The sequence below is a fragment of the Cyprinodon tularosa genome, unplaced genomic scaffold (genome assembly GCF_016077235.1).
Source record: "Cyprinodon tularosa strain WSP-4 unplaced genomic scaffold, ASM1607723v1 ctg694, whole genome shotgun sequence".
NCBI classification, from domain to species: domain Eukaryota; kingdom Metazoa; phylum Chordata; class Actinopteri; order Cyprinodontiformes; family Cyprinodontidae; genus Cyprinodon; species Cyprinodon tularosa.
In genome coordinates this window covers 269,346-285,492 of record NW_024039445.1, presented here as the reverse complement: position 1 = coordinate 285,492, position 16,147 = coordinate 269,346, and the positions used below count along the sequence as shown (strand labels likewise).

At 39.2% G+C, this 16,147-nt stretch overlaps 2 protein-coding genes across 2 annotated transcripts in view; both read right to left on the bottom strand.

Annotated features, from left to right (window-relative positions):
* Window positions 1-7,143, bottom strand: part of tmem145 (transmembrane protein 145) — an 86,961-nt gene extending 79,818 nt beyond the window's left edge. Inside the window, exon 1 of the mRNA XM_038268150.1 lies at window positions 6,872-7,143. Coding sequence (XP_038124078.1) covers window positions 6,872-6,982 — 111 coding nt within the window. The 5' untranslated portion in view covers window positions 6,983-7,143. The remainder of the gene's footprint in view (window positions 1-6,871) is intronic.
* Window positions 7,144-13,791: 6,648 nt separating this feature from the next.
* Window positions 13,792-16,147, bottom strand: part of lipeb (lipase, hormone-sensitive b) — a 34,468-nt gene continuing 32,112 nt past the window's right edge. The window contains exon 15 of the mRNA XM_038268149.1: window positions 13,792-15,810. Within this exon, the coding sequence (XP_038124077.1) occupies window positions 15,406-15,810 (405 nt within the window). The 3' untranslated portion in view covers window positions 13,792-15,405. The remainder of the gene's footprint in view (window positions 15,811-16,147) is intronic.

Below are 16,147 nucleotides of genomic sequence, written 5' to 3'. Positions count from 1 at the left end.
GCAGAAAACAATTCAAAATGCAAATCCATGAAGCAGCGAAGGCGTGAAAGATGAAGCGCATTAGAACGAGGGTTCACTGTAATAACAATAATAGCTCAAGTTAAGCAATTCACTCCTTTTAGTACCACTCTGTGCACATATATTTTTAGGGGAGATTCTTTAGAGGTATTAATATATTCAGTCATTGTTGCCCAAATCAGCGTTATTTCGCTAACTATCTACCACCAATGCAAAAACAAAAAAAAGAGATTAAAGCAGAACTGAAAGAACAAGGGCCAAGTTTAAAGTGGCATTAAGGTTTATACTTTATTCTTATCTCCAGATAAACCTTGCTACAAAGTTTAGATGCACGTGGGATACACGTAGTAAACAATACTGTCCCCATCCCTGTGTGTTGCAGTTTCCTAAACCCTGAAACCCAAATAAAAAGGATGCACACTGTTAGGTCCACCACTCTCTGTGAATGAGGGAGAAAAAAACCTTTATGTTGTGAGTAACAGAGCCTAACTAAGGTTAAAAGGGGCTGGCTAAGTGCAGACCATTTACCTCCCACTTAGCAGAGACTTGCTATTTTGTTGTTTTTAAGAGTTTTTCCTATAAAATAAATGGAAAAAGAGTCTCACAGGTGAAGAATGGCAATAATTCACTGCAACAGTAAGAGGGAGCATTTGGTCTATTGGCTGCTGTGATGATGCTTTAGATTAGAGATGCACAATATATCAAATCACAGTTCATATCACTGTATGTACATATCGTACAAAATGTACAATATCTGACAAATGACTGCTTGGGTACAATTTCAGGTAAACTATTGAATGTTGGGTGCTATGTTTTAGAAATATGCTTAATTTGACAAATTTAATCCTAATATTCAACAATCATATCAGAATATCATGGCACCCCAATAATATGCATTGATTTAAACATTAAATAAATAAGTAAATTAATGCTGTTTAATCAAATACATATTGATTCCCTGTGGATTTAGAAAAAGAAACAAGAAAAAACTAAGATTCACTGAAAAATATTGAAATATGGTGTATTTTCTTCCATTCAATGCATAAATATTAGCCTTTTTTTTGTTAAATCCAATCTAATTGGCTGACTGATATGGTGCTGTAATAACTGACCCAGCAGAATACTATACTAATTTATTTTTTACAGCAATACCATTGTACATAAAACACCTAAGAAGACTTTGTAACCACATGGTTCCTTTGGCTGAAATTCCTTTTGTGACACTTTTTTTTAAACATTTTTATACGTTTCTTTACTTTATCCATTACAACACTAGAACACAATTCAATACTTATCTGATAATTACTTATTCTATTGGTACATTTTTCATTTTTAAAGTGGGCTTTACTTAATATATAAGCTTTCCTGGTAAATATATATACCAGTATACATTTTGCCTTTTAGTACCTTTAGTTCTTATTTGTTTCATTAATGCTACACTTTTGTTTAAGTTGATTACGACATTGTAGAAAATTTTATCTAATTTTCTGTTTTTTTAATGTATAAACATCAAATGTATAAACAACCTTTCCAAAATGCCAAAAATTAGAAAACCTTTTCTGCTGTTTTTCATCTCATTAATTGACTACAAGAAAATATATTTTAATTTAATTTTATCGAAATCTACCATCAAAAAATTATTAAAAAGATACTGGAACTCTGATTACAAAAAATACAGTAAAAGAGCAGCTGAGTTAACATTGCCACCGAATACATTTAGTATGCTGAATTTCTAAAAGCACTGAAAGTTTTGAGTGATTATGCCACTGCAACAAAAAATATTCTACAGCTTGTTACACAGCTTTATTTAGGCTTGTTAAAGTGTGGTCAACTCTGAATCAGATATTAAATTCTGTAGATAACCTTCTTAATACTGCAACAACTGCATATCAATAAATCAGATCTCTTCTACTCCAAATTCTCTAATCAGCAGGAGTATCTGTAATGCACTACAAATGGGAAATCACAGAGGCAGTAAAGCACAATCTGAGGGTTTTAAAAGTGAGATGTTCAATACATAGCGTATCTCATAAAAGGCATATATGCTTAAAAAGTTATTTGAGTAAAATAATAATGTTTTTATGATGGAAAACAATCCAAAGTTTGTATAAAACTATTTCCAATTGTCTCAAGGCATATCCAGACAGTGTTAACAGTATAAAATCGTTACTGCAGAGTCCTGGAGGATTGGAAGGCTGTCCTTTTATTGAGGAACTAACATTGTTTTACACACACACACAGGCATACACACATGCAGTCTTGGAAGTTGCCCAGTGCTACCTTCTGCTGCATGACCACCGTGCTGCACCATCCGGAGGCAGGTGCAATATCAGTGTTCAAGGGCATGTCAACAGCTGCAATGTGTGTATATATGGCTCTTTCTGTGTATATGTAGTCATACGTCTGTTATTATCTAGGGGTTTCAAACTAGTCTTACTTTCAGGTAAGACTAGTTGTGACTAGTTTCACTGAACATCATCACCAGGTTCTAGTATTATAACCATTTAGATTGAGTAAATGCTCAACCAATCTATTATTGATTGGATTTGATTGATTGGAACGGGACAAACATTTCTTTACCTTTTCCATTTTGATACCTAGTCCATCGAGCATAAGAAGCATGTTAGTTCAAGAGGAAGACTCAAAGTTAGCGCATGGATGAAGTAAGCTACTCGAAGGGATAAAATTTGTCAGTGATTTTCGGAAGATGCCAGGAATGGTGAAGAGGAGTGGTACAAAGTGGCTTTTTATCTGTTATGATGAATATCATAATATAGAATCTTGATTTAGAGATTATGGTGCATTTCGTTTGTCCTCTGAAGTCAGAATTTACCACATCTGGGTAAAAAATTTAAACTGGACGCCACCAACAGGCAGGTTTACCAGTTGGGTTAACATGACTGGTAAACCTACATCCACATATAAGATTTTTGCTACTCGCATCAAAAGTAGTAAAATATTCTTAAATTTTAATCATTTTTGTGACCTTTAGTCAGTGAGGTACTACTTTTTATTGTTTATAAGACAAGAGGTTTTGACACTGTTTTTATATGCAAAACAAAGTTATTACCTCCACCAAGGAGGTCATGTTTTGGTAGCTCCCATTGGTTGGTTGGTTGGCGAGATTGCAAAAAGAAGAGCATGGACATATTGTTCTAAAAAACCTTTTTACAAAAGATGAGTCTTCTACCAGGTGAATTTTTGAATTTATGATTTCATAAAACTCCTGAAAATACATCTTGCTAGAAGCCAACAGATGTGTTAGACTCTATACAGAAATGTTTTGGACCAATGAGGTGCAGTGACATGCATGTTTGCAATAAAACTGGAGGCAGACGGCTGAAGCAAGACAAGATGCACCGGTTTGAGATGCCAGACAGTAGCAAAAGAACATGATTGGTGGGTGGGTAGATGTTTGCTCGTTCATCCTGTACAGGTTCATAAAAGGCTAAACATATTGTGGAGGTTTTTCAGAAATTTTTTGAAAAGACTCTCCACTAAAAAAAATGCACATGCACAACCCTGCACCCGCTCCAGAACGGGCACTCCTATTAAACATGTGCAAGACCATCCACAAGCCCATTTCTCCGTATGCACGCTCTGTTTAAAAGTTTCTGTTTGCATCGCTCATACAAGCTTACTTTCCAAATTAAGATTTGCAATTTTTTCACTATGTCAGACTCATCACCAATAAGTGAAAATGGGGACGAGCACGTAGGACGGCCTTGCATAAACATATCACCAGAATGATTGACATTTAGGAAGACCACTTATTTTGATGATCTACCCGGAAAAAGAAAATCCTCCACTATACCTTTAACTTCATGACACAAATCAAGAATGAGATATGTCTCAGCTGTTACTTCCGCTGTGATTGGCTAAAAACCCAATATGGGATGTAGGTACCCAATCAGCTAGCGGAATGGTACTTTATGTCTCTTTTTGTGTAAACCTTCTATGACAGGATTTCCAGATGGATACTTGTATAATTCAGACTGAATTAGCTGTATTAATCTAGCTTATGCCAGGTTAGTGAGCCTTAAGGCCGGTTTATGCTTTCGACGCATAGCCTTTGCAACCTACAAATATGTCTCTGTTTGCAACCACGCTCCCCACGCAGAGGTTCTGCAACGGTCGTCGCGCACCTCATAAAAATCTTGACTAGGTGTCGGACGGTCGCAAACCCGCACAGACCTCAAGCGGAAGAGCACAGACAAAAAGCAGCTGTGATTGGTCCTTGGTATGCCTTTCCGGCTGTCTGTGTGGTCGTCCTTCTCGATTTGGCGCTGTGGCGCGCCATTTTTAAAAACCAAGGAACAACTAAAATGGACAACCCCGACGAAAGGTTAAACAGTCTTTTTTCCAACTCCATTAAGAGAACCTGTTCCTCTTCAATGTCTAGCAACTCTAGATCCATCTCCGTGGCCAAGATATGTTGCTGATGCGCCATCGTTGTCTCGGAAGACAAACACTCCCATCCGCACGGCCAAAGTTTTCACGAGTTCTCAAATAGGCTCCCCCTAGCGCTTTGGCGGGAAACTGCTTTGCATCCCTAGAAATTCCAGACTGACGTCAGCAAAACTGGTTCGCAACCACACCCAAGAAACATTTGATGTGTGCAGTTGCAGAAGTAAAATCTGCCCTTTAGCCCAACTTACCCACTAAATGATGGGGTTGAATCACTAAGGACTACATAACCAATCACTGCAAAGTTTATCTTAGAACCATAAATAGACTTCCCTACTATTTAAGAAGTTTTCTGAACTTTGTGTTTTTATTTAGCATGTATATTTATTGTTTTAATGCTCTTAAAATACAGAAATCTCTCGTTGTGAAACAGCAAAGAAATTCTTATATTTCTCAACAGTGGTCATAACATCCATAAATGAGCAATGAAGAATACAAGCTTCCATGTTTTTCAGACTTCACAATCAGGGAATTAGCCGTGGGCAAGATACATCCCTATCTTTCATGTCCTTTGACTGTGCAAAGCACCTGGAGGCAAGTAGCTGGAGAAAATCAACACTTACATGTGGAGAATATTTAAACAGCATGTCATGCAGAAAAAGGACCTTCATCCAACAGTGCAATCAACTACCATCCAAAACTGGTCACCTGTAGCACTGATATTGAGAACTACAACAAAACAATGCCTCAAACATCAGTATTATAATAGTTATTACATGAACAATGATTATGATGACTTTTAAATAGTTCCTAACATTTAAGATGCTATTTCAAAGAAAAAAAGAAAAAGTATTTTCTAAAACATGACAAGACATGCTGTGAAAGAGCAAGAGAGAGCAATGCTTTCAGCAGCCATTTCTATATATATTGGCTGGCATGGTTCTCGTACCAAAATGCTTTGCCTGAGTTCAAAACTTAAGGATAAAAGCTGCTGATTTCACTGACTTCACACAGTGTAACACCAAATCAAATCTATAAACTTCTTGATGACTGCATCATTGATGTCTTGCAGTATTTTCCTTTTTTTAACAAGATAACATAGCTAGATAAAATATGAATATAAATACATTGGAATTGTAATTGATGACTCCCTCACCTTCAAACCTTTTTATTGATAAACTTGTTAAGAAATTAAAAGTTAAACTGGGTTTCTTCTTTCGTAATAAGACATGTTTTTCTTTTTGGAGTAAAAAAAGCGCCTTGTCTCTGCCATGTTTTTATCAGTCTTAGATTATGGTGACCTTTTTTATAAGAATGCTACTTCTTCATGTCTTCAAATGTTGGACTCTGCTTACCATGCTTCATTAAGGTTCATCACAAACTGTAGAGCCATGAAACATCACTGTGACCTTTGCTCTCAGGTGGAACGGCCTTCCCTCTCTACGAGAAGGCAGTGTCATTGGTACACTTTTATTTACAAGGCCCTTCTTGGATTACTGCTCTCTCACATTTACTTATTTACACAGAAAAGCATTATGCCCTGAGATCCAACGATCAGCTCTTGTTCACTGTTCTTTTGCCTGAAAAGAACTAGGGAGGAAAGCCTTTAGCTACGCAGCTCCTTGTGCTTGAAATTTTTTTTACAAATAAACTGGAGGTTGACTGAGTTTTTATCTTTAAATGCTTTTAAGTTGAAAGTGGAAAAATTTGAAGCAATCTCAATGATTTGTAATTGTTTAACTTGATATGTTTTTTTTATTGTACCTGTCATTTAATGTATCTCTTTTTCTTATGTAACTTTGCTGCCTCTTGGCCATGACTCCCTTGAAAAAGAGGTTTTTAATCTCAATGGGATTTTTTTCCCCTGGTTAAATAAAGTTTAATTAAAAATAATTTTTTAAAACTCTTCCAGAATTATGCAGCTTGTTATGTTAAACTTGTAGCTGCAGGGTGATAACATCTGAGGATAATAAAGAACAGAATTACAAACTAAGAGGTGCTCCCTCTCTGCTCTGTGTGATGCGGATCTATAAAAAACAGCAGATCTCAGACCCAGATGGACCAAGCTCAGTTTCCAAAGGGTTTCACCACAAACCAAAGTGCGCAAAACCCATATGACGCACACCTGTGACGGCTAATCTAAATTACCAATAGAACCATAAAGGGTTTCCTAACATGCAGCCGCTTAATTAAAGAGGGGGAAAAACATTGCTGGGTCCTGATGATGCCCAAATAATGTCACCATAACACTGACATGTTCGCAGCTTCTGCAGACTGCGCGCAAACGCTCCGTAGAGGAGCAGAGCGTGTTTCCAAAAACAGCCACGGACACAGGAGAGCGAAGTTGGGGCGTAAAATGAAGCAGAGTCCAGCTGAGAGGCTCAGATGAACCTGCAGCCAAGTCTGATCAGACTGACAGCAGCGTAGAGAAAACCAATTCACTCACCTCTTTGGTATCGACGATGCCTTTGACGTATTTTCCGTAGACAGAATCCACGCAGAGCACAGTGGAAAGCACGACCAGCCACATGAGTCTCTCCCCGACCCTCACCTCCATCTTCCTCTCTCCCCCGCAGCCGCTCGTCTGTTCTCTCAGCTCTCCCAGAAAGCTTGCCTCCGGCTCGGGGGCGCGCACGGAGGAGCAGCAGAAAGAAGCGCGCGCGCGCACCCCGCCTCCTGCCTCCTCCAGCTGTTGTAGATGGATGGATAGATGGAGATGATGTTCCTCTCTGAGTGTTTTGGGGGGGTGGGAGTGGGATGCAGAGGGAAGCGCGCGCCGTTTTCCGCTCGTGCCTCGGCCCCACGACACGTCCACGCAGAAAAAATTCCACCCCCTGATTGCAATCATGTTTTCATCTGAGGTCATATATATACTGCTAATGAAGTGGTTCCTAGGCAGATTATGTCTGGCCTTCCGCTGCAAAAGTAATCATATCAATTATCAGGAAGATTAAAAGAAAAAAAAAAAACAGTGGAGAATTTATTATTATTATTTTTTAAATAAGATAAAAAGTAACTGCAAGTCCTCACAATAGTATTTGAACCAAAACATAATCAGCATCTGATTATGTTAAGGCAAATATGCATCACAAAATGTCCATTTTATGTTGGTATATTGCATCTAATTACTAAATATTTAAATGTTTTTCAACAATGTGATGCAGATTACAACCTACCAGATGAAAACATGCAATTTCCACTCTTGCTCATATTTGATGCATATTAGTCTTCAGAACTTACAGTAGTGGCACTGGAAAAAGGTTTGTTTCCAGGTGCATCCGAGGCAGGATCATTTTTAAATGTGCTTTGTAAAAAATAATAAGAACAGCACATTCTACAAAGATAATCCTGCAGGTTTTAAGATCATTTTTACTACACTGCCTTTAAAAAGGAACTACTTGCACCTATCAAACTTACAAATGTTGTAATTCATTGTATTTAAGCTCCAGTCATTAGGATTTTATGTGACATTAAAAGCAGGCCGTTTATAACTAGTATCACCTGTATAACATCTGTTTTTGGGTTTCTTTGTTGTCCTTTTTTATCATAAAAGACCTCAAATGTGTTTTTAAGAGAATGCTGGTGAACAAACGATATAATGGAAAAAAAGAAACGCAGCAGAAAGGATAGGAGTAAACTTTAGTAAAAAAGTTTTTTGTCATAAACCTATAATCCAGGCCTTGAATGTCTCAGCCTGTGAATATTCCTGGCCATAAATGCTAAAGGTTTTAACACAGCAGCAATACATGGCCGCCTGGGATCAACCGACAGGCTATATATTAATCAGAGAAGCAGCTTTGAGGAGAAAATATGTAAACAGGACAACTAGCTGTGCACTTAAGCAAATGTGGCCGTTCTGGGAAACAGGTGACAAATCATTTGGAGTGTCTTTTAACGTTTACTATAAGTGAGGTTTTTAGGTCTAGACTCAGAATCCCATTTGTGGTAGAAAACTATTGCCATAGATCATCAACTTGGACATATTAGAATTTACCATAGAAGTTTTACCATCCAGCAAGTTCTTGTGTTTCACCTAAAGTTCAAACCAAAATGCAACTGAGTCTTGAGTAAGAGTGCATTGTTTTTTTGTTTTTTCTATGGGAAATACTGTTCAGGAAATTTTACAAAGATGAAGAGATCAAAATCACATTTTTTGGATGTTTATAGCTGGACGCGGTGTACCCTAAATTAAATGCAACTGTTGTCAACAGACAATTCAGCAGTATTTGTGTTAGTCCAGCTTATGAATTCTAAGATATTTAGAGTGATTTTAGAGTACAGTAGAATGAATCTGCAGCTTTATTATTTTTACACTTAAAAATATCGCCCCACTTTAGATTTAAGGATTAAATAGATATCGCCTTTGTCTCTTTGCTTTGTCACCTTCTTTTGTGCAGGAAATCAAACAAACACCCAGTCCACAACCTCATGTGGCTCACAGACGCTGTGACATTCTTAAAGTTGGAACAAATACAGATGCTCAATAAGTGGCATATACACTCACTGGCCACTTTATTAGGTACACCTGTCCAACTGCTCGTTAACACTTAATTTCTAAGCAGCCAATCACATGGCGGCAACTCAGTGCATTTAGGCATGTAGACATGGTCAAGACAATCTCCTGCAGTTCAAACCGAGCATCAGTATGGGGAAGAAAGGTGATTTGAGTGACTTTGAATGTGGCATGATTGTTGGTGCCAGAAGGGCTGGTCTGAGTATTTCAGAAACTGCTGATCTACTGGGATTTTCACGCACAACCATCTCTAGGGTTTACAGAGAATGGTCCGAAAAAGAATAAACATCCAGTGAGCGGCAGTTCTGTGGGTGGAAATGCCTTGTTGATGCCAGAGGTCAGAGGAGAATGGCCAGACTGGTTGGAGCTGATAGAAGGGCAACAGTGACTCAAATAACCACCCGTTACAACCAAGGTGGGCAGAAGAGCATCTCTGAACGCACAGTACGTCGAACTTTGAGGCAGATGGGCTACAGCAGCAGAAGACCACACCGGGTGCCACACCTTCAGCTAAGAACAGGAAACTGAGGCTACAATTTGCACAAGCTCATGGAAATTGGACAATAGAAGATTGGAAAAACGTTGCCTGGTCTGATGAGTCTCAATTTCTGCTGCGACATTCGGATGGTAGGGTCAGAATTTGGCGTCTACAACATGAAAGCATGGATCCGTCCTGCCTTGTATCAACGGTTCAGGCTGGTGGTGGTGGTGTCATGGTGTGGGGAATATTTTCTTTGCACTCTTTGGGCCCCTTGGTACCAATTGAGCATCGTTGCAACGCCACAGCCTACCTGAGTATTGTTGCTGACCATGTCCATCCCTTTATGACCACAATGTACCCAACTTCTGATGGCTACTTTCAGCAGGATAATGTGCCATGTCATAAAGCTGGAATCATCTCAGACTGGTTTCTTGAACATGACAATGAGTTCACTGTACTCAAATGGCCTCCACAGTCACCAGATCTCAATCCAATAGAGCATCTTTGGGATGTGGTGGAACGGGAGATTCGCATCATGGATGTGCAGCCGACAAATCTGCGGCAACTGTGGGATGACATCATGTCAATATGGACCAAACTCCCTGAGGAATGCTTCCAGCACCTTGTTGAATCTATGCCACGAAGAATTGAGGCAGTTCTGAAGGCAAAAGGGGGTCCAACCCGTTAATAGCATGGGGTACCTAATAAAGTGGCCGGTGAGTGTATATATATACTATTTATTACTTTTTTCAGTTTTGTGTCATTTGAATTACTAGTGTGTAATTAACGTTTTTTAATGGGAGGGTTTGTAAACTTTCAAGCATCGCTGCATATATTTACAAACTTTTCAATAACCATGCAGAGAAAACCTCTCCATTACAATCTTTTGTTGTTTCATATGTGCACTGACAAAGTTCAGCAATAAGCTAGGACACAGGGAAGATTTCCTGGGAGAATATATTTATTTAGATAAAAGTCAGCAAAAGAATAAACTTTCTTATAAATATGGTTCATCTCATACATCAGTCTACAGGTGCTGGTCATAAAATTAGAATATCATGAAAAAGTAGATTGATTTCAGTAATTCCATTTAAAAAGTGAAACTTGTATATTATATTCATACATTACATACAAACTCATATATTTCAGATGTTTATTTTGTTTAATTTTGATGATTACAAATGACAACAAATGAAAATCTCAAATTCATCATATCAGAAAATTAGAATATTGTGAAAAGGTTCAAAATTGATGGCCCCTGGTGCCACACTCTAATCAGCTAATTAACTCAAACCACCTGCAAAAGCCTTTAAATGGTCTTTCAGTCTAGTTCTATAAGCTACACAATCATGGGGAAGACTGCTGACTTGACAGTTGTCCAAAAGACGACCATCGACACCTTGCACAAGGAGGGCAAGACACAAAAGGTCATCGCTAAAGAGGCTGGCTGTTCACAGAGCTCAGTGTCCAAGCACATTAATAGAGAGGCGAAGGGAAGGAAAAGATGTGGTCGAAAAAAATGTACAAGCAAGAGAGATAACCGCACCCTGGAGAGGATTGTGAAACAAAACCCATTCAAAAATGTGGGGGAGATTCACAAAGAGTGGACTGCAGCTGGAGTGAGTGCTTCAAGAACCACCACACACAGACGTATGAAAGACATGGGTTTCTGCTGTCGCATTCCTTGTGTCAAGCCACTCTTGAACCACAGACAGCGTCAGAAGCGTCTTGCCTGGGCTAAAGAGAAACAGGACTGGACTGCTGGTGAGTGGTCCAAAGTCATGTTCTCTGATGAAAGTAAATTTTGCATTTCCTTTGGAAATCAAGGTCCCAGAGTCTGGAGGAAAAGAAGAGAGGCACTTCATCCACGTTGCTTGAAGTCCAGTGTAAAGTTTCCACAGTCAGTGATGGTTTGGGGTGCCATGTCATCTGCTGGTGTTGGTCCATTGTGTTTTCTGAGGTCCAGGGTCAACGCAGCCACATACCAGGAAGTTTTAGAGCACTTCATGCTTCCTGCAGCTGACCAACTTTTTGGAGATGCAGATTTCATTTTCCAACAGGACTTGGCACCTGCACACAGTGCCAAAGCTACCAGTACCTGGTTGAAGGACCATGGTATCCCTGTTCTTAATTGGCCAGCAAACTCTCCTGACCTTAACCCCATAGAAAATCTATGGGGTATTGTGAAGAAGAAGATGCAATACACCAGACCCAACAATTCAGAAGAGCTAAAAGCCACTATTAGAGCAACCTGGGCTATCATAACACCTGAGCAGTGCCACAGACTGATCGACTCCATGCCACGCCGCATTGCTGCAGTAATACAGGCCAAAGGAGGCCCAACTAAATACTGAGTGCTGTACATGCTCATACTTTTCATGTTCATACTTTTCAGTTGGCCAACATTTCTATAAATCCTTTGTTTTTATTGGTCTTCAGTAATATTCTAATTTTCTGATATGATGAATTTGAGATTTTCATTTGTTGTCATTTGTAATCATCAAAATTAAACAAAATAAACATCTGAAATATATGAGTTTGTATGTAATGTATGAATATAATATACAAGTTTCACTTTTTAAATGGAATTACTGAAATCAATCTACTTTTTCATGATATTCTAATTTTATGACCAGCACCTGTATTATGGAACCATCAAAGTTTACAGTCGAAAAAATAATCAATCTGATAAACAGATATCAAAGTAAAAATATCTACATGAGTCATCTTTATTTCACATTTTTTAGCATTAATCACAGGTTTGCACTTGTGGTGTTTTCAACAAAGTACTGTTTAAAGAAAAAAAAAACGGTTTTCCAGTCTATGGCTTTTTAAATCAAGTCTTTTTTTCTCACCTATTTCTATAATAGGTAAAGGAGGAACATCTTCCTCCTCAGAAATCATGCAGCACAATTTGCATATGGAGTGCAGGCAGGTTATTCTAGACGACACCTGCAATGCAATGGTAACAGCTGAACATTAAACAGGAGGGACGGAACATCTGCCTTCCCTCTTTGGTTCTACTTTAACTCCACCCTAATCTTTCCAGCCACGATGAAACATTCCAGTGAAGTGCCTGAGGTAAATATAATAACCGCTGCATCTATACAAGCCGACCTAAAGCAAACTCAATGTGTTACTATAGATATGATTTGATAGATTACTTGTGAAGCTCAAGTTAAAGCTTATCGAAGCGTATTGCACGACAATAATCAGCATCGCCACTCTTCTGACTCGGAGAGCAGAGACTATAGTGAGGAAAATCCTAGAGTTACAAGCTGAAGAAAGGATATTGCACTTCAATAAACTCACGATTGGTCAACTAAAGAATTTTAAGATAAACAACCCAGTGAAAATACGCAGATATGTTTATACTGAAGTGCAATAAGATTTTGAACCCACCAGGAGAGGTGGACAAACTATGAGTCAGCAATTCTAAGCATTACAGTGAAATAAAGGTTTGAAGCTCAAAGCTTCAGGAGCTCAAATCATAAAACCAGAGCTTTGTCAGGAATAAATGTCACCAAAAACAGGCAGAATTTTGCTTGTAAGTATTTCCCAAACCGTCACCTGCTTTCATGTAGCATATGAGGGTCTATACACTATGTTTGACACATTACTTTTACATTTGCTTACAAATAAGCAGCAGTTCTGCTTGTCAGTCACTTGTAGCGCTGCTCTTGAACTATCCACTTCAAATTACACACAGAGACGATATGTGTTGTGAAATCACACTATATAAATAAACAGAAGGGAGGACAGGAAAATAAAAAAGGTTCCTAGGAGGATCGACGATCAAAGTCTGCCTCCACCTCAGATGATCAAGGCTATGAAAAGTCCGTTTACTTTAAAGTGCCATTAAAAAAAAAAAACATGACACAAATAAAATCCTCTCCACACAGAAAACTGTTTGTGCTTCAGTGATAAGCAGCAAGCAAACTTGGAATAAACTAACTGCAGTAAAAGTACAAACTGCACATTAACAGCAACAATCAAAACAAGTTCAAACTTCAGCCCCAAACTGCACAGACTAAGTGTATTATTCTCTCTGTCAATCTGACTTAAAATTTTTGCACTAAGTTCTTCAAGCTGACAGAATAGAGAACCGTCTAATCCTGTAGCATGACTGCACTTCAACGGGTGGTGGTGGGGAGGATTTCACAGTCAGAGCATCAGCTAAATCCTATTCATCAAACTGCATCCTTCTCTGCAGAACTGGCAACCTCTGCTCTGTTACCGGGAGACACACACTGTTGGCAACAGCGTGGACTAACCTGCGGAAGGTTTCTGGTGCATTTTAAACAACATTGATAGATGAAATGAATCTGAAAGTTGCCAAAAATAGTGACAGTCCTATTTTGCGTGAAATGCATTTTTTTTTGCTATTTTTTATTTTTTTCACAGCAAGGGTTTTCAAGATTTGCCTAAAAGCCTCTGACTTGTTATGAAAACAAACAAGCTGTCGGGTCATAAATCCCTGGGCTGGAGGAGGCTTAGGTTGGACACTGACACCAGTAGAGAAAATCTGACAACTCACAAGAAAAGCAGTGTCATCATGTTAAAAACGTGTATGGAAAGCTGAGATTTTTTTTTTCTTAACAGTTCCACAGATTAACTCCATTTCTATTCAGGGTGTGGATACCAAGCAACTGTTTCCGATCCTGATACTCTGAAATGATTAAAACGCTTCATCAAGGAAAGAAATGCAAAAAAACATGACTTGAGGAAATTTCAGAGCTTTTTTTTTCTTGCTTTCACTTGAAGGCATCTTAAGTTTTATTCTCTGCATTACTAATACCGCACTGCAAATGTCAAAATAGAACTTTGTGTCTGGATTGGAATATTCATCGCCTTCTCTTACTGTTCACTGCACCCCCATTGAAAGAGCCAGAGAAGTCAGTGGTTCAGCCTAAAGAAGCACATCTTTAAAGAGCCTTGCTCTGCTATAAATACCCCTTGATTTTTTTTTTTTGTCACATTTTTGTCACACATATTGTGATGTTTTTTTTTCAAATGGAAAGAAAATGTTGCACAGCTTTAGAAGCTGTTGCAGATAAAACTAATATGATCTGTTCCATCACCTTATTCCTTGCACTCTATAAACTTAAGTTTCCTATTGACCGTAAGTTATAATCCCAATGGAATACAAAGAGGATTATGGTTGGAAATTGAAACAAATATGTTTTTAAAATAAATTTAAAACTTTAGAAGACATTAAAACAAATTACAGCAGCCAAAACTCAGGGAATATAACTAGACATAAATAATAAAAACAGCCCTGCATAGAGTTTAAAATAAGGTTTTAAAAAACAGCCACAGTTTGAATATTTTTCTTTAGTTTGGAGCCTTTGGCTTGGTTAGCCTCATTATTCTATTTGGTGAGAGAAAACATAGTTACTTCCTACAAGGTAATGCCAAACAGGCATAATGGGGAAGACAATGTGGAGTTATTAAGTGTGATTTAGAGAGTATTCCTAAAGGACAAGTGGCCTCGTTGTTGCGGATGCCTCCACACAGAAGCATACAGTGTGTCCACTGCTATCTGATTAGGGCCTGCCTCGGCCCAGATGAATCACCCATTCAGGCGTCGTCTTAGGAGAGCTCGGCGCTGCTTTATGTCTGGGCTGCCCGACAGCGGCTCCGTTAGGTACGCGTGCTCTGCTGTGTGTATGTGGGGGTGTGCTGATCTTTGATCTGAGGATCTTTGAAATCGTCATCCCATCCTGAAACATGACTGCCTTTTTTTGTGGGTGTGTTCGTAGTGTTGAGATTAAATACATTTAAGCGCCCCACCCCTTTTATTTATCTTTTAAACACTGAGCATTTTTTTTTAGGCTGCCCCCTCCCACCCTTCTGTTTCTTGCATGTTTTTTTTTTTCCTTTGTTCTCATAGAAGCTTTGCTCTGCCTACATCAGTCTGACTTTCATCAACTCTCTCTCTTTTCACTCTTTTGGTGAACTGCAGTGCCCCCCCCCAAAACCTCATTTAAGCACCGATGCCGCCAGCATCAGTGTTATTCTGGGCTGCCACAGTAACAGAGCCCTCCCCATCAGAAATCTTAGCCCCCTTCCCGACAGCTGCCTCTGCGTCCCCAATAGGTCGGGTGAGGAGAGCACCATTTTCCCCACAAGGTGCCAGTTCCCCCCCATCGGTCCGCTCCAGCTTGCGGTGCTTGCGTGGCTCTGGGGGCGTGTCTTTCTGGTTGAAGACGGAGCGGATTCGCTCCACGCAGATGTTTGCGGCCTCCCTGGTCTCCTTGGAGAGGTGTGATATACTGAGAAAGCCGTGGGGGAGGTCGTCCACGATGCACAGAGTGACGGGCTGCCCTACGCTTCTCAGACGCTTGGCAAACATGACCGAGTCGTCCAGCATGGGGTCCAACGCACACGCCTGAGACGACAAGAGAGGAGGAGAGGGGGGAAAAAAAGGGGGAGTGGATGATGAAAAACCCGTTTAAACTCCCTTCAGACATGTCAAGAATCTTAATTATGGGATTGAGGGAAGGAGCCAAAGCAGCCAAGTCTCTTTTGTTCATATTTTTTTTTTAAGTCTCGCTGACTCACTAAAGCCACTTAAAAATCAGGACTAGTTTTCTCTTCGTCATCTACCATCCTCATCAAAACACCGAGCAGGCAGTGACCTCAACAAACATTTCTTCAGACCCTTTTCTTTTTGTTTACCCCTATAAGCTTTATTTGATGAAGTGATAGTTAAATGAAAAATGCAT